Source organism: Halyomorpha halys, unplaced genomic scaffold, assembly GCF_000696795.3.
Source record: "Halyomorpha halys isolate HHAL.00 unplaced genomic scaffold, Hhal_1.1 Scaffold1620.1, whole genome shotgun sequence".
NCBI lineage: Eukaryota > Metazoa > Arthropoda > Insecta > Hemiptera > Pentatomidae > Halyomorpha > Halyomorpha halys.
Window position 1 is genome coordinate 34,802 of NW_027109412.1, and position 25,329 is coordinate 60,130.

The window sequence follows — 25,329 nt, forward strand, 5'->3', positions numbered from 1 at the left end:
GTGAATACAATTTATTTTATTTACGATTACTCTTGTATAAACATTCGTCGATCTTCTATATTGCTTCTATATCGCCGAAGGAGATACGATAACCCTCTCTTTGAACCTATCTCGATTTCCAATTTCCTTCGGAATCCCCAATCGGGTTTGTGGTGGCTGAGCATCGAGGAATAGGGTAGATGGCCCGGAAGTGACAAGGTGGGCCGGATGTGAAACAATCAAACCGTCCGCTCACCGTGAAACAGTCTTTCCGTCTCTTGCTGAAGATTGCGTTTCCAGTACGATAGTGGTCAATTGAAGGAGATTATTCTTGCAACAAGAACACTTTGATAGTGGTCAATTGAAGGAGATTATTCTTGCAACAAGAACACTTCCAAGTTATTATTTTATTAATTCACACGTTTTTATTTTTTTTAAATGTTACGTTGTTATAGATGTTTTAAAAAGCATCAAGAAACATCCGTTGTGTAAGACCGTTGTATCATATAGGTAAATAAGAAATTCCCTCAATATAGCAGAATTTCCAGTACATTTTATTTTATATAATAATAATAATAATACGAACCATAGTCCTAGGTTCTGTACTTTGTAAGAAAGGCCTGTTTTTAGAACAAGGGTTAAACAAGGTTATTTTGTCAAGATCACGCTCAACCGCCAGATTTTTCTTCAATTAAGGGTACCCATTTTATGAGGCTAGGTGGTCCCAGGAGGGCTACAGAATCCACACAGTGGACTCACGGCAACAGTGTAACAGAAAATAAGTATGTGCCACAGCCGAATTCTTACCCGGATCCTTGGAGTTAGTAGCATAGTGCCTTACCACTCTGCCACCGCGCTCCCCCAATGTGTACAATACCTCAATTATACAATGTTTCAATTGAAAAAAAAAGGAGTAAAGATTTTTGGTTCAATCCTATCATTATATAACCTTAGACTCGTTTCTGAGAGTATTCTCGAAGGGAATACACATTTGGGCCGCCCGTAGCTCAGTGGTTAAGACACAGTCTTTACCAATTTGATGTCTATTGGCGGTGCCGGTTCGAATCCAACCTGGGACGTTGGCTTTTTTTATTGAGTGGCGGTACCACAAAATGAAGAACTTTGACCCCCAACCATGGTTAGGCAGTATAGGACTCCAATGGGAGTCTTGGCCGGAAAAAAAAAAATAAAAGAAAATAAAATACACATAAATATATACATATATTTTTGTTAAGATTTCAAGGAAAATGGGCCAATAAGTTTTAATAATTTAATTGGTGATGATCAAAAACATTTTTTAAGCCAACATTTTCAGAGGACTCTGTACCAAAAGACTGAGAACTCCAAACAAATATTAATTTCTAAAGGTTAGGGTAACATTTTGAAAGCCTACTAATTCAATTTAAGCCTGATTTGTCAAAGAAAGAAATTTAAATATAGACCTGTAATGAAAAGAGTAATGCTCCGGGACTGAATTACAAAAATATATCCGTCTGTTCATGAATCTTCCAACCCAATTGGACTGGAAAGCTAATGATAGGGAAACTGGTGATGGGAAAATACTAAACTAATATAAATGCCACCACAAGTCGCAAACATTTCCTTTCTGTATTCCTTTAATTTTATAAAATATAAGGTAAAATATTCGGACTGAGAAAGAATGAAAACCGGAGAATTTAGGAGGCTAATGATTCAATAGGGCAGGAGAGTAAAGGAGATCTGAAAGTATTTATATACAATATAAATGGAAAAATATATCCTGAACAAAGATATGCAAATTAGACAGACCTTAATGTTTTTTATTAAGTAAACCTTACAGAGAAAATAAACTTCATGTTACAAATAACTGAATGAATTGTTTTATTAATAACTTTTATCATTTTACATTTTGAACGATGTATTTTTATTTTTTTTTATAACCTAATTAATAAGTGTTTAAAGGTTTAACCTAATTTATTTATAACATGTGGTTTTTAAATAGAATGGAAACATAAAATAAATAACTATTGGTTTAATTATTACTGATCCACAAACCGAAGCTGAATGGTTTCCTTAGATCCTGTCCGCATCCTTAAACTTGATGCGCAAGATGAGAAGGCAGAACATGCCCGACTGTCTAATTTCTTAGGTGCAATGGTTGTCGGTGACATAGTGAAAAGCACTCTTGGGCCTAAAGGGATGGATAAAATGCTTGTTTCTTATGGCGAAGATAAAGAGAGACTCAACATAACAAACGATGGAGCAACGATCCTCAAGTGCATCGGCTTTGATAATCCAGCGGCGAAAATTTTAGTGAACATGACCACTGCACAAGATGATATGGTTGGAGATGGCACCACGTCGGTGGCTATCTTAGCCTCTGAACTTCTCAGGGAAAGTGAACAATTGATCGCGAGAAAAATTCACCCCCAAACAATAATTGCAGGTTTTAGGTTAGCATCAAAAACAGCTATTTCAGCGTTAGAAGCGTCTGCCTTCGAATGCAGGGATGATATACTTATTTTTCGGAAAGAACTTATAAACTTGGCCAAAACTAGTTTGAGCTCGAAAATTCTAAACACCCATAAAGAAAAATTTAGTCAACTAACAGTGGACGCAGCATTACGTCTTAAAGGTTCCTTTAACTTGAACGCAATTCACATTATCAAGATCCCCGGGGGCAGTTTGGAAGACTGTTTCCTCGATGGAGGCTTTTTATTGGATCGGCATGTTGGACAGTTTCAACCGAAAAGAATCGAAAAAGCGAAGATATTAATCGCCAACACCGGCATGGATACAGACAAGCCCAAGTGTTTCGGTTCAAGAGCTCGGGTCACTTCACTTAGTAAGCTTGCCGAAGTGGAGGCGGCAGAGAAAACATTTATGAAAGAAAAGGTTGAGAAAATTTTAAAACATGGTTGTAATGTTTTTATTAACCGGCAGCTAATATATAACTACCCGGAACAATTGTTTGCCGATGCGGGGGTGATGAGTATAGAGCTGGCTCAATTCGAAGGGATCGAAAGGTTAGCGCTGGTGACGGGTGGGCAGATAGCTTCAACTTTCGAAAGTCCGGAGGCGGCAAAGTTGGGAGAATGCGATCTCATCGAGGAAGTTTTGATTGGAGAGAAAAAACTATTGAAATTTAGTGGAGTGAAGCTTGGCGAAGCGTGTACTATTGTAATAAGAGGTGCGACTAAGCAGATCATGGCAGAGGCAGAAAGAGCTCTTCATGACTCGCTTTGTGTTGTCCTCGCAGCGGTGAAGGAAAGGAAATTGGTATATGGTGGAGGAGCTTCGGAGGTGAGGATGTCGATGGCAGTCTGCAAGGAGGCTGGCCAAGTGACCGGCAAGGAAGCAGTGGCCATGGAGTCCTTCGCCAACGCTCTCCTCACGCTACCCATGGCCATATCCGACAACGGGGGATATGACACGGCCTATCTTATGACTGCCCTCAGGGTCGCCCATTCCAGTGGACAGGAAACCTTTGGTCTGGACATGGAGAAAGGTGATGTTGGCTGCATGAAGGATCTCGGGATTGTGGAACCTTTAGCTGTAAAGCGGCAAACGGTGTATTCAGCGGTCGAAGCCAGTGAAGTGATCCTCAGGGTAGATCACATAATTAAAGCAGAACCACGGAGGCGAAAGGAAGATAAACTATTGTGTTAATTATAAAAATATATATTATCATAGACTCATTACTATTCCTATCACTTTAACACCAACTTTAAAAAACGATATTAATTTTCCATTACTTTGTTGCTGGAAATGATATTTCATCTTCAATTGAAATTTGTATTAATTTTACTCTCTGAAGCCTCAATATATTTTTTTTTTTGTATTAAAATATGGTTAATAATTATTTGTGTCGTGAAAGATAAATCACATAAAAAAGACGTGGATTAACCATTTGCTTAAATATAACAATATTTCAGTAAATATTATCATTATTATTAGTCAAGGTTTTATCCTATTTATATGTATGATGGACTCTATAAATTAATACTCGATATTTACTATTAATTATTTCTGGTTGCTATTTATGTAATATGACCTGTTCCTATAGTTATTAGGGGTTGATTCAGCCAACTCTCCTTCAAAGGAAAAAAAAGAATGAAATCTAAATGCCAAAATCATAGCAATTAGAGGGTGAACAAGAGTATAATGATACACCCTGTACACGATACTTTTATGGGTATTAGCTTATTGGTTTTTAAAATTGAATGAAGGGAAGATGGTTGTGAGTTAGGTGAAGAACACTAATAAGTAAAAACTATTTTATTGGTGCCAACTTTTCGTCCAAAATTCCATGCCTTCATCAGTGCAAAGAACTAACACTATAGATACATAAATAATCTTAAAAGACATCAAGGCATAATGAGAAAAATAATATTTATATTAAGAAAGGGAAAAGAACAAATAACAAAATACATATAAAAATCTAGTTAGTAAAAAATAAAGGTATAAAATGAAAATTATTTAGAAAAAGTGAGAAATAATGCATATTTGTAAATAACTGACATATATATAAGTAAAATAACAGGATTAGAGAAATATTATTTACAGTTATACTGTCAGAAATATGAATATTTTAATTTAATAATAATTATGTAAAATTAAAGCTAAATAAAAAAAATGCGAAAGAAAATATATTTAATTAATGAAATATGTAAGTAAAATACTAGAATGAATGAAACAAAATATAGTGTAATAAAAGACAATAATAACATGTGGTGAATAACTAATGCATTAAGATGTGGGTAGATACTAGATAGTTTGTTATGAGTTCTGAAATCAATATGAAGGTTAAGTATTTTTTAACGTAAGGATTTTTAGATGTTATCTGAAAAAAGGGGATGTATGGTAGTGACCTGTACAAAGGGATAGAGAGGGGTTGAGAAGAACTAGATGAAATAGTGAGACGATTGTTGTAGTCGTTTATAAGTTTATAAATTATATCGGAGGGAAGGTTATTAGTTAAGTTTATCAATAATTTTTAAATTTAAATGACTATATCAATTACCTAAAAATAAAAAATATTTAATTGATTTATTTGTATTACTTTTTTTATTAGTTATTAGGTAATTTTTTTTTTTTGTGTTGCAGACCTCTATCCTCACACCCAAAATGGAGCTGCAACCGAAGCTGTTTTGCGACAACTCTGTCAGTTGCTTATCGATTTCGTCAAGGAAACGAATGATAGAAACTGCAAAGTTCTCGAGTTCCATCACCCGGAAGAGATGAAGAAGCTCCTCGACCTATCTATTCCTAATGAAGGGCTTACACTTCAAAACCTTATCGACGACTGTTCTCAAACGCTGAAATATCAAGTCAGGACAGGTAAGACACTAAAATTAGTTACAATAACTAAATATAAAATAATTAAAAATAATAAAACTAAAATAAAATAAATAATAAATAAATTAGGTACATAACTGGAACGTTACAGTAACTTTTTCGCTGAAATTGATTTACCGAAATTTTTGTATTATAATTTTACTCTTCTTTACCTTTTTCTTCAAAACGGCTCTATTTTGATAGAACTGTTTTAATTTTACAATTAAATTAACTTTTGGAATATTGTTGATTGATCTTGTGCAATATATAAAAAAACCCAAATAGTAATTAAACTATTTAATTTGAGCTGACGTATCGCTCCACATTGTATGGCTTCATCAGGGCTAAAAAAGATACAAACAACTATTAATGTAACGAAGTAATAGAATAGATAACATGAAATAAAAGCTTTAACTGTTCGATATGGACAGTTTTTCGCTTCTTGAGTTCATTAACACTTTCAATGGTGAACACATTGTGCTCCCTGATCACAATCAGGTTTCGGCACCACTTATGTGTTGACGGAACTATAACGAAAAAAAAAGCAAGGTTCAGGGCAGAGCAACAGTACGCAATTAGACTGAAATAACACTACTATATTTCTGAAGTTATTGCTCCTTAAAATCACTTTAGATGTTTATTTACAATGATAGGGAGTATTAAAGCGGACACAGTGCCTTATCCTATCATAACTTACATAAAGATGAACAAAGTAATTAAAAGAAAATAAAAACTAGATCGATAGTGAAAAATATAAATAAACACGAATTACAAAAAAGTACAATTAATGAATATGGAAATTATAATAACTAAAAAAAAAGTATATAAAAAATAAATGTAAAAAGACGGGAAATAAGATTTTCTGAATTTTAGTGTGTACTGTATTTTATATTCATTTTTTATACACTTTTTTTTAATTGTTATTATTTCCATATCCATAAATTGTATTATATCTTTTTTGTAAAGACGGGAAATAAAAAGAAGATTTTCTGAATTTTAGAGTGTTGTGTATATTCATATTTCTTTTTAAATACTTTTTTTTAGTTGTTATTATTTCCATATTCATTAATTGTCTAATCATTTTTTTGTAATTCTTGTTTATTTATATTTTTCACTGTACGTCTAATTTTTGTTTTCTTAAAAAAATGTTAATTTACTTCTTTAAGTTAAATTAAAGAAAATAAAAATTAGATGTAGAGTGAAAAATATAAATAAATAAAAATTACAAAAATTAGATAGGTAATTAGGTATTAGACAATTAATTAATATCGAAATGATAATAACTAGAAATATATATATCAATATGATAATAACTAGAAATATATATATATATTTCTAGTTATTATCATATTGATATATATATTTCTAGTTATTATCATTTCGATATTAATTAATTGTCTAATACCTAATTACCTATCTAATTTTTGTAATTTTTATTTATTTATATTTTTCACTCTACATCTAATTTTTATTTTCTTTAATTTAACTTAAAGAAGTAAATTAACTTTTTTTTAAGAAAACAAAAATTAGACGTTATATATATATATATAAAGGAAATATAGTAGACACTAAAAGCTGGATAATCGTATTCTAGGGCCGCCCGTAGCTCAGTGTATTACCAATTTGTCTATTAGCGGTGCCGGTTCGAATCCTGCCTGGGGTGTTGATTTTTTTCATTGAATGGTGGTCCCGAAAATTCAAAAACTTGACCCCCAACCATGAGGGTTTTGGCCCAAAAAAAAAAATTATTCTGATTTCCCTTCCTATTAAAAATCTTATTCTTTTAGTGTGTACTATATTTTTATATTTCTTTCTTATATATATATCTTTAATAGCTATTACTTACATTTCCATTAACTGTCTATTGCCTTTTTGTAATTCTCTTTTATTTATATTTTTTACTGTACATTGTATTTTATTATGTTTAAATTACTATGTTACATTATTTTATATTATAAATATTTTAGTTTGATAGTTTTAAAAATGTTGTTGCTTTCCACTGTACATTCTATTTATAGTATAAATAAACAAGAATTACAAAAAAGGATTAGACAATTAATGAAAACGGTAAATGAGGGAAATAAGAATAAAATAAAGGTAAAGAAAATAATTGACAAAATAGGACACCAAATTTTTGTTTATCCTTATTTTGTCCTGTAAATTCTAATTTGTTAATTATTTTCCTTTTTTCTTGACTGAATGTAAAACCAGTAAACGTTTCACCAATTTAGACCACGTTAGTATTGAAAACTACTTTGCAAACCAGAAATATTTCACATTACTTCAATAATATACTGTAGATTGGGGGAAAATGGGGAGACTGTTTGCACATCAGAAAATAGTTTAAGAACACTGATAATTCAAAATGAAAATCTGTAATTAACTGTAGTGAATGAAATATTACTCTTCCTAATTTATTTTTTTTTAATATTTTATTTCATTACATCTTATCACGACGTTTTGGCGCTCTCGCCCCAACATCATTGTATCTACAAACAAATTCACAATATTCATCCTAAGTATGCAACAATTAATAAATATATCACTATTTATTTTTTTAAATTTAAGAACCATTACCTGATTAAATATATCTTTTAATATAACATTTTCTGTTCTCCTGATTAGCCTTAAATATTAACAATTAACATATTTCTGCCATTTATATAAAAACATGATTAATTAAAAATTTCAACATAATCATAAATAAAGAGATATAAACTCTAATATACCTTTCTGAAACTAAGTTATCTTTACCATTGACAAAAAATAGATTGTAAACTAAATCAAATTTCTCCTAACTCTTTCAACAAAAGGTGATTAATCTATAAACAATATTTTTTCAAACTGTATTACATCTACAACTAATGTATTAAATCTATTACAATAACCAGTTATATTGTACAAAATTAAATTATTTACTATATCTATGTAATGTGTAAATAAACTGTTTAAAATTAATAGAGTTACCAATATTTATTTTGATATTTATTACTTCTGTTATTTTTATATTTCTTGTGTTATTTTCTATGTCTAAAATTTTTGGATTTTTAAAATCAAAATCATGTTTCAAATGTAAAACCAATAAACGTTTGACAATTTAGAAAACATTAGTATTGAAAAATACTTTGCAAACCAGAAGTAGTACATATTACTGTAATAACCTACTGTAGATTAATAGAGATATCGCGGAAAATGGAGAGACTGTATGCTCCTCAGAAAATAATTTAAAAAACACTAATAGTTCAAAATTAAACAATTTATGGAATAGATTTTTTTTTTTTAAATCTAAGGGCTCTACCATTTTGGGAACTAGGATTCAATTAAAGTCCAAAGTCATTTCTTTTTCAATTGATCAAGTTCACAATTTTCCAAACTCAATGTCTTATTGGAAAGAAATAAATAAAAAAATTAACTGTTGGTCGGTGAACTGTTTTCAATATGAGCTCCCCTATTTTGGAGGGTGGGATGCGTAGGGTGTGCTTATTGTCCACCGAGCCTGAAAATAGGCAGCCAGTAATAGCCGGCGGGGTAATCCTCTGGAATTAGGGCCCAAGACGTCAATTAGTACCGTCTGTTACATCCAGGGGGATCTCCGCTCAGGATGGCTCAACATCGAGGGCCGCTGAGCTCAGGAGTGTGCAATTCCCAACTCAGGATCAGAGGTTAATGCAAGTATCTCTTCTACTATTTTTGCTGTTATGATTTCCTCTCGTGATTCCTCGATGTGGCATGTACTTCGAGCAATACTACTGCTATCGCTATAAGAGCCTGTTTCAAAGATAAGATAAGCAAGGCTTCCACGGGGGACGGGAGTTACGGGCCTACACCGTTTACTAATTTTAGGCCGCTTTTTCTATGTTGCTTAATTTAGCTAACTTGAGTCTCCTCTTTCTGTTCTAAATAAATCTTTTAAATGTGTTATTGCCATTCTTCTTAAAAACCGACAAGGCAGTAAATTCTGATTCTTCAGACCGATATCTGTCATACTCTAATTAGAGAAATCTGAACTTCTAATAAATAATTAAAAAATGATTATTCAATTTTAGATTTGGTACTATGAAAAACTGACAAAACCAAGCCTCGAGTGTTTTTATTTGCAACACTACCAATTATTGGACAGGAGAAGAATACTCAATAAATGTCCTATCAAATTCATAAAAGATTTTTCATATTAAACTAACCAAAATTCCTCATTTCTTTATTCATTGGGAAATATTGGCCAAGTTGCTACATAACCTTCGCAGGGTTAGTGTCCTGTATCCTATCCTGAATAGAAAATTTAGATTAAAACTAGAAATAACAATCCTAATCTACAGAAAAAAATATGACCATTATTGAAGTAGATGTGAAGTCTGAGGGGCGACATACTCTATGAAATGGATAAAAACTGCAATCATTAAAAAAATAGAAGAAAGGTTCTGAGAACCGTTGTAGAATCTCCCTGGTTTATAACAGCTAACTAAACGAGAACTACGAGTGGAACGATAAATGGTTTCATCAAAAATTCACAAAATTCCATCCCAGCTACTAGCAATTAAAAGTGCTATAAAATACAAAATAAAATCCGACCATATTCTGTAGACTTAATCCCAAGTTAGTGCTAAATTTCCTCCTATAAATTTATATTACTTTTTTTAGTACTATTGTTATTATCATTTATGATTATTCTATTTCTTTTTTTAAATTTTGTAGTACAAGAAAATTATTTCTTTTAATAATTCTATAAATATCATTTGTTTTTTGTTTGTGATTTTTCTCTTTTATTCTTTGATTACATTCTAGAATTATTTATCTTTAAAATTATTAGAAATTTCAGAATTATTATTTTTATTTTTGATAATTGATTTTTATTATTTATGTATTATTAGTAGCTAAAGCATGGTTCGTACTTTTTTTGCACGAGTCCATTCCTCCCTGTTAAAATAACCTTGTAAGGCCCTTTAGTAAAAAAGAAATTTAAAAAAAAATACTGGGCAAGAGAGAAGGAGAGAAACACTTTATTCAAAAAGCAGTGGCGCCCAACTGCATTGGCATGCAGCACACACAGCATACTAAGACTAATTGGGTAATTGCTTATTATTCTTATATTACATAGGAATAGTCATTAAATATTAAAATACATAATAGTAATAAATGAAAATAAAAGTTCTTTAATATTTTTCTATATTTTCATTTTTTTTTTTTTTAATATTATTTACCTATATATTTACATCCAATTCATTCTCAGTATAATGAATAGTAAAAATCCTAAATATATAAAAATAAAAATAAAGAAATATTACAGCTGTAGAAATTAGTAAAATAATATAATAATAGTAAAAGGAAGACTATTTATTATATGCCAAACGTTGCAGGGCTTCATATTAATATAAAATGTGGGGTGAAACGTAGTCAAATAGTTAACCACTATTTGAGTTTTTTTAAACTGCACATGGATCATCTTCCTATTATAATAATAATAGTTAAATAATTGCAAAATAATATAAACACAGGTTTAATAAAAAATAAACAATACCATGTTCCAGTTGCGCATTTAAGCAACCAAACTTTGCAGTTAGGTGAACACAACAGATTTTATTTTAGGTAAACCTAAACAAAAAATGAGCGTTTAAATATGAAAAACGAGCAGTCCTTTTATTTAATAGTATGTTGTTGTTTTTTTTGTCTTTTTACAAATAATCAGATTGTTGTTTATAGCGTTGCCTAAAGAAAAATCATGACCATCGGAGATGAGATGACAATACTGCTAACCAACGGAGACAGCTCCTGGCCGACATCACGTCCTATATGATTAGATTGCGGAGTGCTAAGTGCGATAATAGCTACACAATGGGGCGCAACAAGGGCCCTCTAACGAAGTGTCCCCCCTCCTCTCAGAGCGATATTCAATTACAGATACCGCAAACCATATTCCCTGTTTAGATAACACCCTCTGCCGGGTAAAAAACATATCTCCTCCTCTCCTGGGGCCATCGCTCCGGATTATCTCCTGACGGGTGCGATAAGGTCCGGACTTCTCCCGTCCGACAACAAACAAACTCTTCACTGAATTTATTAGCAGAAGGGAACTGTCGGCTCCGTATCTGAGGGTTCTGCCATCAACGGAAAACTTACACATCCTGTAGACTTGATGAAACATAAATTCGATATCGTAATGGTTTAAAGAATCATTAAGGCAGTTAAAAGATTGTAATGGATCTTACGTTTGTACATTGTAAGGCTGAAGAATAAATTAATTAATAAAATCTGTACCGCTACAACCCATGAAGGGTCCGGGGTTCAGTACTTTGTAAGGGAGTACTGTTACTAGACCAACGGTTGTGCAAGGAGGTGATTTGGTCAGAATCACGCTCGACCGACCGATTTTTACCCAATCAAGAGTACCCAATTTAGGAGGCTGGGTGGACTCCAGGAGGGCTCCAGAACCCACAAGAGTTGATTCACGGTTACAGTGTAACAGAAAACAATTTTCTGCCCAGCCGGATTCGAACTCGGGTCTTTTGCGTTAGTAGCCACAGGCCTTACCTCGCGGCAACCCGCACCCACAATACTTTTATAAAATTTATGGTACTGGTAACTCGGTCGACAAACGATTATTATTAGTAAGGGGCCATAATAGGAAGAGAAATATCATAGTAATGCTGAGCCATAACTTCCTTATTGTAGATTAGAGAAGGTGGGATTTAATGCTAATATTAGTTCAATACAATTATATTGCAACTACAAGAGTGTAAATTCATGAAGTACTACATCTGGACAAATGATTAACTTGGAACCCTCATACAAGACTTAAAAGACAAGAAAACTGCACATCGATTCCGACTATTACAGCACTTACTAGACATACGGTTTTAACTTTCATTACAAAAGACTTATCTACATGACTGTAATAAGGCCAATCTGGACATATGGAATTGAGCTTTGGTGCACTACTAAACCTTCCAATTCCTCTCGTATCCAATCCTTACAATCCAAAACCTTTCGTAAAATCCTCAATGCTCCTTACTTTGTCACAAATAAAATCATTTGTGTTTATCGAGGGAATGCGAAGACATTATTGAAAATATTAATTTTAACTTATTAGATTGCTTTAAAGAATAGTACTTTATTACAAATATTTGATTTTAAAAGAAATGACATAGCTGATTAAACAATTATAAGATATAAAATTAGAATTTTTTTTTATTATATAATATGAATAATAAATATATTTATACACAATGGTTATCTTGAATCTCATTCACCCCATAATTAGAAATATATAAATTAAATGATAACAAAAAAAATAGAAGACAAACTAAAATAAAAAACAAATTTAAATTAATCTAACAAAAAATAAAATAACATCTTAAACGCAATGATTTCTAAAAAATTAGTAATGATCGCAGGAGAAAATCATTGCAGACCAAATACTTAATTAAAAAGTTGAAGTATTAGCAAATTTAATCTCAAACGAAAATGGTTTTGAAAGAAATTAACCCTGCTTGCTGTATGTATATACAGTATACTATGTGTATGTTTGTTACTCTTTTGCACGATCAGCGAATTACGTTCCTGATACGACTTATGTTATGTTATGATACGGTTATGTTTGGCCTAGTAAACGTGCTACGTCTTTGTAAGCTAAGGAGTTAAGTGGGTTACCAAAAATATTTTTGTGATAAGAAAGTGATAATAGTGTTAAATTGATTATAATTAAAATACCTAATATTAAATGGGAAGAATGGACAAAAGAGGATAATTTTGACTGTAATTGATGACTTGGGCAGAATAGCCTCCAAAAAGTTTTTAAATTATTAACATGAGTGCAAATTTGTTTCTAAGATTGTCCTTGAGGAAGGTCAAATTGGTCGAAAAACTGGAAGAAATAAGGAGTATTTTGACACTTAAGTTGTATACAATTTATTTTATTTAAACAGTAATAACCATTCTCAAGAAAGTGAAAAGATTAAACAGAAATGAATATTTGTTTCTTCGTATTATATGCACTGCCTTACCGTTCATTCGAATGTAATGGGACTGTTTGCTAAATGGTCAGGATTATCTCGGGAAGATTATAAGGCTGGTTATATTTTTTCAGTGGAAAAAGTTATTGGCAACATTAAGAATTTTCGGCGCGTATCTCAAAAAAACATTATTTTGATGATCATGATCTGATTATTAGTTGCCAGTCTCATTTTGTAAACTAAGTAAAAAATATTACTGATTCTATTAGATGATTTTTTATTCACTAAAAATTTTAAAAAACGTAATGAGGATTTCCATAAAGTAGGTTAATTTCATTGACCTTGATTTTGATTAGGAAAAAGCAATTCTTAATCGTTTATAGTTTCGTCTGAAACCCCCAAATAATGTTTTTCTAAGAAATAAAAAAATTTTCATTTTGATTTATTTGGAAGATTTTTTTTTTTGTTCATATAACTGTTCATAACTTCTCTTTAATCCAATCTCTACGTTAATACAATCGTTGGAAAGCTGAATGCCTCCTCTTTTGAACCACATTAACTTTAATTTTAGGGCGAAATATCAGTTTCAAATAAAATTAACCTTTTTTTTTATATATATATTTATTTAAGTGTTTCGACCACGAACACTTAGATATAATATCTAAAAAATATTAGATTTACACTGGAAAATTAACTTTTTTTTAAACGTTATATGTTTTATCTCTCCGATTATATTTTTTATATAATATAAACATATTATTATATGTTTTAATTAGATCCGGTTTGTGCCCTTTGATGTAGTTTATAGTGCCCTCCCTAAACCGCTGCCTAGTTTAGTGTGGATTGGTTGGGTCATGTTGAACTTGATTCTATTCTTATTTATCTTTCTGAGGCGAAAATTTTGGGCTAAAAATTTTATTTTCAGATTTTTTTTTAATAAATTCGTATTTAAGTGTTTCTCGAGGTACTAAAAACGAATATCAATTTTGTTTCACTCCTAAAAAATCTTATATAGCAAAATTAGCTATTGCTTTGTAAAATAAGTTCCTAGCGTTTTTCAATATTCCAATTTAATCCTCTCTGTGTTTATAAAATCATGTTTATTTGGTCGTTTTCGACCGAGATTCCTTATGTTTAGTGTTTTTTTCCTTGCTCAAAATGGAAGGGAAAAAAAATCATTTTCATCATTTAATGATTTTTTATTTCCGAAAAGGAAAATCCGCTGCACAGACGGATAAAAAAAATTGCAGTTTGTATGGTGATGATGCGTTAGGAGAAAGCACCGTCCCTAAATGGTTTGCTTGGAAAATTTTGACTTGGATGACGCAAAGCGCTCGGGTCGTCCTTCAACTGTTGCTGATGACCAAATCCAAGCATTGGTCACAGACAACCCTCACTCAACGCAGAAACGCTTAACATATCTCACGCAAGTGTCTCAAATCATTTATGTCTTACAATCGCAAAGTCATAGTTTTCCATCACGGTAACGCCCGTCCTCACGTATCTTTGCAGACCCGGGAGAAATTATTGGAGTTTGGATGGGATGTGATCTCCCACCCACCACCACTATTCACCAGACCTTGCCCCAACAGATTTTCACTTATTTCGTACCCTTCAAAACTCTCTTAACGGGGAACACTTTAATTGGCTCGAGAACTGCAAAACGCACATAGAAGAGTTCATTGCGCAAAAATATGAGAATTATTGGGAGGATGGAATTAAAAAATTATCTGAAAGATGGCAACATGTAATAGATCAAAAAGTTTCATATACAATTGATTAAAAATATTTACAAGAATCTGAGGTTTTTATTGAAATCACCAGTAAAAAACGCTACGAACTTATTTTACAACCCATTATTTACGTTAGTAAAGTTACCGTCTTATCACTTCAAGTATATATTAATCGATATCATAGTTTCAATAATGTTCAGTTCATTTACGTTCTCAAATATAGGAATTGCGAAGCATAGCCGGTATGCTAGTTATAATAGCTAATATATTCTATATTATTTGTCTGATTATATTCAGTATTCTGAAAGTATTACAGTGTTTTCTCTATAACTAAGCCCCTTACGTTTCCAGTTAAAAAATTTTTTATTGATATTTACAACTGTATAAAAAATACAACAAGTAAATTTGATCATAATGACATAATGATAATGATATGATACAGCATGTAGAGAAACTACCCAGTAGTAGAACTCTAAAAACATTTTACAATATAAGGGTACGAGGCCATCTTCTTTTCATAACAATAAGTAAATGATAATGATAAAATCAACATATAAGATAAAATAATAGGTATATTATTTAGAACTATTTTGTAAATTGTAGAGCTGCCAACCCTATAAAACCCCACTTATCGAATTCCCGGAAAATGAAAAAAACAAACAAGTTAATTACTCCTAGATATACAATATTGCCAGGAATGGAAGAGGAAGCAAGGTTAGAAACTAGTGTGTTTGGGTGGTTAGGGAGTGTATAATGGAAGGAATGATATCGGGTTTGGGCTAGATCGGTTACATAGGGAAAATTTAGGTCTTTATGGATGGTTTTATTAGTAACAAAATAAGGAGCATTGAGGATTTTACGAAGGATAGTTTAAAATTTAATTATTGTAAAAAAATAGAGGTAATTCAATGCCAAAGGGACCCCATTGTAATTATAGAAGAGGCTTCTTTCATATCAAGGTCCCACTGAACCAGGTTACACTGTTACTACACTGAGTGCAACCTTATATTAGGTCATCCATCCAAATCCAAGTCCTGGATTGTGTTATTTCTTTTCATATTTCCTTAAATATTCAAATGAGCTCATTTGATCCTTTGAATCCAGGTCACCCTCACTTCATGAACCAGCTGTCCTGCGGCTTGGACCTGGTCTCGATGGCCGGGGAATGGCTCACAGCCACCGCTAACACCAATATGTTCACCTACGAGATCGCTCCTGTCTTCATCCTCATGGAGAGCGTTGTATTGTCCAAGATGAGGGAGGTCATCGGCTGGAGGGGAGGAGATTCCATACTAGCACCAGGTACTTTCCAATAATATGCAATAATTATTATTTCAGTTGTGCCTCAATCGATATCTATTGAGTTTTTAAATATAATATGGGAAAAGATTAAAAATTGGTTCTTTACTTATATTTGATTTTTTTTTCAGGCGGATCAATATCAAACTTGTACGCGTTCCTAGCTGCTAGACATCACATGTTCCCCCAGTACAAGGAGAAGGGTCAGTCTTGCTTAAGCGGTCAGCTAGTCATGTTTACTTCTGATCAGGTTAGTTATATTAAATCTAAGGCTAAGCCATTTAAAACTAAATACTTCATACTAATTATGATATTAAATGAATTTATGATAATGATTAATTCATTGTTGACCGTGGATGATATGTATGAGATGAAGATGTTCGGAGGTGCGGTCAGCGAAGAGCACAAATAAGTAAACACATATTTATCAATGCCAACGTTTTGGACTAAATGCCAGACCTTCATCAAGACAGAACGTTTTTCTTTATATCACTTCAATTTTAAATAATTTCCAATTTTGTAAATGCATTTATTAAGTTGATTTTCATATCTATATTATTTTATTTTGTATTATTAATATTACTATTTTCCCTTATATTATTATAATAATAAACTATGCATTTTCTTAAATTCTACTTTTGTACCTATACTATCTTTTATCTTCCTATGTTTCTTGTTTTTTTGTAATTACATTTAATTATCACAGTTGTTATCTTGTTTTTGTATTTAGCCCTCACGATGGCCTGGAATTCAGGCCGAAACGTTGGCACTAATAAATAGGTTTTGACTTATAATTTTTTTTTTATATAACTTTATGTTGATCATTATAACTTTTTTAACAGTTAGCAATTTATTTAAAATAATAATGTTACTTCCAGTGCCATTATTCTGTGAAGAGCTGTGCTGCAGTGTGCGGTCTTGGCACAGACAATTGTGTCGAAGTACCATCAGATGAGAGGTGAGAACTTTAGAATCTCTTTCAGCCACCAAAGTTTATGTAAATACAAAATTAATATTCCTGTAGTAAATTAATACCTTCTTGACAATCATACTATTTTCGCTGGGTATTCAAAATTATTATTATTCCTAATCGTGTATAAACAGGAACTTAACATATTATTTATAGGTACTTCACTATAACAACATAACAATCCTGTCATAACTATTTATATATTTATATTCTATATTATTACTTTAATTTCGAACGGCTTTTTAATTACAAATTATCTTAATACTATTATCACTCACTCGTCAAGTAATGTTATTTGATTTGTGAGAGATAATAGTGTTTAGATAATTTGTAATTGAATGTTTTAAATTTAAATGAAAATGTTACAAATAATGACTAATTTTATTAGTCGTTTATTAATAGTTGGATGTGAGGTGTGAATTTATATTTAAGATAGTCCTCGAAGATAGCCAGGTTGGCCGAAACGTTGGACATTTAAAGAAATAATAAAGTGTGTTTTGAGACTTAACTTGGGTACAATTTATTTTATTTAAACAATAAAACCAGTCTCGAAGAAGTGATAAGTATTAAATACCTTTTCTACTGCTAGTAGTACTAACGGTTGTACAGGAGACGCTGTAATTTCACCATATTTTTTTTTTTCGATCTATATATTGGTAAGGTTCCTAGGAGTTAGTAGACTGTGTATATGTCAGTTAACCGAACTCAGAACTATTCTACGGGTAAAAAAACACAAAATTAATCTAATTATTTTTTTTTACCACAGTAGTGGTTACGCTCGGAACCTGAACTCTGGAGTCACGAATGTAGGACATTACAAACTGAACTGTTACGCTACTCCATTTCAGATAAAAACATATTTTTGCAATATTTTAAGAATTTGGTTGAGAATATAATATTCTGAGACTCCTTACGTTATGTCATATAATAGTGTGTGGTCAATTTGATGATTTTAACAATGTGGCATGCTGGTGATGGATGAAATGAATAAACAACCACCGTACACTTTTAACAGTGTTATATATATATTTTTTTAACTTATTTATCCATTCAAGTGTTTCCTGTAACCGGTTTTTTCTTTTATTATATTTTCCTTTTAATCTATATGTTATTCTTATTCTTGTAAAATGTATCTAGGTGTTTGTTCTTGATAGACTGATCTACTGCTGTGACTATGAATGATGGTCTGATCTCACATTACCGTCTTATATTGAATTTTTTTAGCGGGTCACTGAAGAGGATCTAGGAGGGTGAATTCCGGAGAGCGAATTTGTTGATAGGGTGAATTGAATAATTGAGCAGAAATGAGAGGGAAAAATGGGAGTGAGTGAAACATTTGTATTGGTTGTACAGACCGAAATGGATTGTAAAAGGAAACTGTAGGGGTGAAAAAAAATTGTTTATTATATCCTATTATTGTATATCTTTTTTTTATGATTATACCATGTATGTGTAATGTATATATGTCCGATTACGGATTGATAAGTATGCTGTGTGAGATAGCAACCTAATGTATTTAGGCAGCATAGATGAATAATCTCTCTCTCTCTCTCTCTCTCTGTATATCTGATTTAATTACTGAAGGTGGTTTACTGCTGATTTGTATGAACAGAACGGGCTAAATCCATTTTTTAATTGCAGCCAGCACCGTACGCAACATTATCGCTAACAAAAAAGAAAAAACCATCAGCTTATAGCAGAAACAAACGGGCAGAAACTAAATCCTGCGGTAAGGCGGGAAGTAATGAAATGTGTTTTTAAGGCGAGGGTGTATATCTATTAGCGGTCTGAGAGGGGGAGGGGATTAGGCGTAATCCAGGTTTGTTTATGGGCGGGCCTAGTCACAAATAGGGGGATTTCCTCGATGGGCTCTGTAGCAGTCAATGGAAGGGTCTTCTCAACCAGTCTCTCTGCAACGGATTTAGGAACTGGGAGTGATGTGGAATGGTCTCGGCTTCAAGAATAATATGTTACGCTGAGGGGAGTTTGTGAAACATTCCCGTCAAAGTTTCACTTTTACGAACAAAGTAAAAACCTGGTAGTTTAGTCCAGACCAAAGGGCTAAAAATAGCCGGCTTTACCTGAAAACTTTTGATATTTTCCAATTTTATGTTTTCGAGAGTCCCACCTCAATTTTTTCTTGTGAATATAAAACAAACAAAAAAAATTTGTTTTTTTGTTTTTCACCTATAGCAGGGGTGGCTAACTTTTCAGTATATAAGATTTACTTTTTATCTGACATGTGTAAGTCGATCGCGGCACTTACATATACATCGAGGTATGTCATTATACTATGTTATGCACTGCGCAGTATAAGGCCCATTGCAGTAATTTATAGATAAGCAAAATATATGTTCAAAACAATTTTTTATTTTTTAAATCACTCATGAAGAAAATAAATTTTCAGATAGCAGTATTCCGTGCATGCGGTACTTAAAAAATTCGATTTTCCGACACTTGTTCAAGATAGATTTTTCCTTGCTTTTATCACCTTCAATTTATGAGTTGTTGTACTATTTGTTCTTAAATATGAAAAGAACACACAGTAAGGCTGATAATTTGATTCCAATATTTCACTTTCGTGTTGTTTTTTTTTCTGGGCCAGGAAAATGTATCCCGAAAGACTAATATGACATACTTCTGCTAATCTATCAATCTAATCAATACTTTCGGCTTATCTACACACTTATGTACCTACGTAAAATCAACAACAATAATTATTTAAAGGGTCGAAAAACTCTGATCCAAGAGAATAAAAGAACATTGAAAATTGTTAACAATATTTATTAAATCAAAGTAGCTACAGATAAAGACAGATTTAGAATTTATTTTTTGCCTTAACATCAGTGGGATGAATGTCTCTAACCAAGGAAATATCATTAGGTTTATATCCTGACTAAGATAACTATAATGAGTCCACGCGTTGCGTTCGGTGACAAGTGTAACACATAAGTCAAAATATATTGTACAGTCAGATTTCAAGTAATTTAGACAAATTGCCAGAATGCATTAAACTATTGCTACCACGTTTTGTCTTCTACAATCGCCTCGAAGTTCGGAAGTCCACCATAAACATTGCGAGCGATCGACGATCGACCAAAATTGTCCACGCGATTGACTTGTTGTATAGTATGATAATCTGGGGAATTAAAAAAACCCGCAACCTATACTTAATTAAAAGAAAGGAAACTTCCTGTATTTATTTTCATGAAAAACAATCTAATGGGTAAAACAATACAGAAAGAGATCTTGGAATATTTTCAAGAAGCTCAGAAAAATTGCTTATTTATGTTTTTTGGAGGTAACTGAATACGTATTTTAAGTTTTCTTCCTCAAATTTTATTCTGAGAAAAATAAAAAACTTTATTCCAAAAAGTTGTGTTACTCCAACAGCATCCTTTTTTCTTTATTATTTTTAATGTATTTTCATTATATATCTATATTTCCAAGTAACATAATGCATATTTGCATTTTCGAAAATAGTAACATTCAATTAAAATATTTAAAAAAAACTCAACAATTATCTACAAGAATATGACTTTGCATATTTGCATACATTCAAATATAGATAAAAAGATAAATTTTCTTAGCTTCCTACATTAATTTTTTTAAATTTAGTTAATTATAGATAAAAATACTGACAATGAGACTAAAACATTGTATTTCCATTTGTACATTTGAAACTTTTTATTATAGTTTTTTAAGTGATTTTAGAATTGGATAGAAAACGTGTTTTATTAAAATATTTCATATTCTTTTACAAAAATACACCATACTTTCGTATAATTACATTGGTGTGGTTAAATAACATATGCCAGGGAGATATGTTATGGCTTATTGATCCCTAATCGAATGAATTTTTATTTAATTATTATCACATTTTTTTTTTTTAATAATTTATTTATTGATATTTACAACTGTATACATATATGCACATCAAGTAAATTTGCTGTAAGTGATATTATGACATGATAAAAACATGTGGAGAATCTACCCATTGATAGAACCCCAAAAACATTTCTAAAGTAGATCTCGAGGCCATCTTCTTTTCAGACGCCTAGGAGGATTATTAGGTAGTGAAGGAGAAGCTACTACTTTCTAACCTTTCTAACACCAAACGAGTTGGTTTGGGTGGTTGGGAAGTTTATTATGGAATGATTGGTATCTGGTTCTGGCCAAATCGGCAACATAGGGGACATTGAGGTCCTGATGGATGATTTGATTTATGACAAAGTAAGGAGCATTAAGGATTTTACAAAGAATTTTGGACTGTAAGGATTGGATTCGAGAGGAATTAGATGGTTTAGTGGAGCCCCATAGCTCAACTCCGTATGTCCAAATAGGCCTTATAATAGTCATATAGGTCAGGCTATTCATCTATTAGTACATTTCCTTCCACCTAACTGTATATGGAATATATTATTGCCATCGTGAAAAATTTCGAATTCAAATTTTTGAAGGATTTATACATTTTGAGGTCCTCAAAGTCCAAATAACAAAGCTCGCAAAATGGTCTGAAAGTGAACAGCCTAGCTAAAACGAAAAGTCTCACAAAATTGAAATTACGGGAATATGTCTGGGATATGACAGTAATTGCGGTTATATGCCTGGGTATGACAGTAATTGCGGGTATATGCTTGGGATATGACAGTAACATTTTTGGTAAAATCAACAAGGTATTAACTTATAGAAACATTTTTTTTTCCTGTACATGTTTTGTTTTTTATTCGTCTTTTTATATATATTAAGATTTATATATATATATATCAAATTTATATATTTAGAGATTTTATTTATTGTTATGTAATTCGTTTTTTCATTTACTTGTTTATTTTATTTTATGTTATCTTTTTATTTATTTATAATTTTTTGTTTAGTATGAATGTGATCAGTTATCACTATTACCTATTGCCCAACAATGTCGGCTTGTAATATTTATCAATAAATAAAGTTTTGAACTTTAAAAAGAAAAAAATCATAGAATCGATTTTTCACATATTTTTCCATTTTCTCCTAAACGTCTCAGTGAATCAAGGAGTTTAATATCAGAAAGGGCATATCCTCATTGAAATAGTCTAACGGAGTAGAATTTTCAAAAAATCTTTCTCTAGAACTAACTTTAATTTTGTTAATTTGAAAATCAAAAAATAAACACTCCTCATAATCAGCATGGATAAATACAAAAAAGTAAAATATTTTAAGCATAACTGAAGAGGAAAAAAGTAAATCAATCCGAACGGGAAAATCCGAGACCAACCGATCTTTCTCGATTGCTTCACGGCTTCGTTATCGTATGTTATTCCGTTGTATTATTGACTGGGGCAAAATTTATATTTGTTATTTTCACCATGAGAAACTCTAAGATACGAATTTTTATAGCAATAGAAAAATACTAATTTATTGTTCATAAATTTCGCCAGATAATTCGATTGTTTTTTTTTAATTTACAAAAGTAGGCCCTACAACTTACACAAAACTTTGGGACGTATCTAGTATGGTAGGAAAAATTGTATAATGCGCGACCATCCCACAGTTTTTTTATGTGTTCTTCTCAGTCAGATTTTCCAACTGAGAGGGCAAAAATCATATTCCCACTAAGGGTTAAGATCGTGTTTCTAAAGCATATTTGCACCGTATACGAACTTGTGGGATTTTCAATTATTTTAGTATATTGCCAAAAAGTCTTTCCTAAAAGAAAGAAGCTTCTCCTTATATATAGCTAAAAATATAAAGTAAGAGAAAACATCAATAAGCCGTTTTAAAGAATGATGCTCGGGATATAGCCGACTATAAAAGGGGGAGATAAGGGAGTGCACGGTTCAGAGGATGATAGAGCAGTAGATGTCAGTTGCAATATGGGTCAGGACCAAGGGAAGAGGGTCCTTCCCAAAAATCCTCCGATGGCGGCTAATGTGGTAATTTATAAGGGGATTGGCCTCAGCGACTTTTGATTAAATTCTATCTGAATTAATATAGGAGGCCCAGGGGTGTGTTGTTTGTGTTGTGCTCTAGGCCGGGGAGGGGGGCGGCCCAGATTAAAATTCCTCAAGAGGGGGGCCCATTGTAGTGGCACCCTTCCCCCCCGACCGTCACTAATTCTAAGTCTACTATTAGCCAGTCCCGCGTGTTTGCAGCCCCGGGGAATGGGAATTCTCAGCGCTCACTGCCCGTGATGAATTTCTCTTCTTATTACAAAAATTCTTTAGTTTGCATTTTAACTATCTCTCTCCTCATTGGAATAAATCGTCCGCGAGTTAAATTAAAGCTCAACCTGATTGATACTCTCTAATACTTCTTTTTTTTAAATGATTTATAATACTTCTTTTTTATCAATTTTTAAGATTTTCTATTTTCATTTATAAAAACTAGCTAGGGTTCCAACCACATCAAGTTTAGATCTAAAAAATTTACAAAAAACAAATTCGTATTAAAAAGGTTTTGTGGTGTGCCAAAAACGAATATCAACTTTATTTCTGGATATACAAATATTTAATCCCGCTTAGATAGTTCAATCGGGCTAAATTATTTTAATAATATGGTGCTATTATGGTATAGTGGTGTTATAATATAGCAATCATGGTTTTTTTTCTGATGTAGAACTAAAAAAAAATTCTGTAAGGGTAAAAGTGGTATAAAATGAATTTGATTATATACAAAATTACAAAAACCAGTCGCTTTCTCTAACGTAGACTGAAAAAAATTCATTTTTTAGTGTCCTCAGAAACTCTTAAATACAAAATTTAAATGAAATAAAAAAATATCTTTTCTGGTCTGTTCAGAAAAAATGTATCTAGCATGTATATTGTATAGTATGTATATATGACCTCTGATGCTGGCAACTTTCGATTAAAAGACGATTTATTCATAAGTACATACCTAACATAACTTCTCAAAATTATAACAAAATAAAAAGTACACATTACGAACCGACTCAACTGAGTTCCATATATGACAGAATATGGACCGTCCAAACACTGCATTAAAAGATTTCATATACTAATACTGACTTCTGCAATTGCAACGGACAAACTCCACAAACTTTTAATCACTTACGATTGATATATTTTTACCCTATTATTTTTTCATAATAAAAAAAATGAATAGTTTTTCTCCTGCACACTTCTTTTAATTTTATATATGTCAATTTTTTTGTTTAATAATTGAATAACTGCATTTACAAATATTTGGTTTCAGAGGGAGGATGATCCCTAGGGAATTGGAAAGGCTTATCGTTGAAAGAAAGTCTAAAGGGCAAATACCATTTTTTGTGAACTGCACGTCTGGCACTACCGTACTCGGAGCCTTCGACCCCATCAACGATATCGCCGATATCTGTGAAAAATATAAACTCTGGCTACATATCGATGTAAGTACATTTATTTAATCTATATTTTTGCTATATTGAAACTCCTATATCGAAATTTATGTATCAATTAATCTTCTACCAACTCAAAATTAATGAAAAATCATTTATTTAAAGACGGTGGTTATCTTAACGTTGAATACCATACAAGGAAAATACTAATATACTTAAATTACATAACAAACTAAAAATACTAAAAGTAAAATATTTTTTAGGCAGCATGGGGTGGTGGACTTCTACTGAGCAAGAAGCACCGTCATCCAAGATTGTCAGGCGTTGAACGGTAAGATAGAAAACATTTTTTTTTGTTTAACCTTTAATTTTCAGAAGCGGATAAACTCCTCAATTTTAAGAAAAATTTGAAGTATTATTATTTTCAGCAAAACCGTATTACTGTTAAGAATTTTATAGATTCAAAGTTTCTCAATTAAAGTGTTTGTGCAATAGATAAAATCAAAAAGCCCACTGTATATTTTTTAATATTTATTATGAGGATTGATTTAGATAATACGATTAATTTCTAGGATCATAATTTTTTTTCTTATTTATCTATCATTTCTTCATTATTTCTCAGTACTTCGTTCTTCTTTCCTGAGACCACTTTGGAGTGAATTTCCTTTTTTTTAAATTCCATCTTTAAACCTTTCTTATTTTTAATTGTATTTCTTAACTTCTCTAATCCAGTAAGATATTGATTTTTATCAATATCCATGTATATATATA

General features: G+C 31.7%; 1 protein-coding gene and 1 pseudogene across 2 annotated transcripts in view; both read left to right on the top strand.

Moving 5' to 3' along the window:
- Gad1 (glutamate decarboxylase) overlaps nt 1-25,329 on the top strand; it is a 72,934-nt gene that overhangs the window by 21,733 nt on the left and 25,872 nt on the right. For both annotated transcript variants that reach the window (XM_014435562.2, XM_014435561.2), the window contains exons 3-8: nt 5,065-5,298; nt 16,079-16,276; nt 16,405-16,523; nt 17,152-17,231; nt 24,438-24,609; nt 24,822-24,889. In XM_014435562.2, the coding sequence (XP_014291048.1) occupies nt 5,065-5,298; nt 16,079-16,276; nt 16,405-16,523; nt 17,152-17,231; nt 24,438-24,609; nt 24,822-24,889 (871 nt within the window). The remainder of the gene's footprint in view (nt 1-5,064; nt 5,299-16,078; nt 16,277-16,404; nt 16,524-17,151; nt 17,232-24,437; nt 24,610-24,821; nt 24,890-25,329) is intronic.
- LOC106690217 (T-complex protein 1 subunit beta pseudogene) lies at nt 1,938-3,659 on the top strand (annotated as a pseudogene).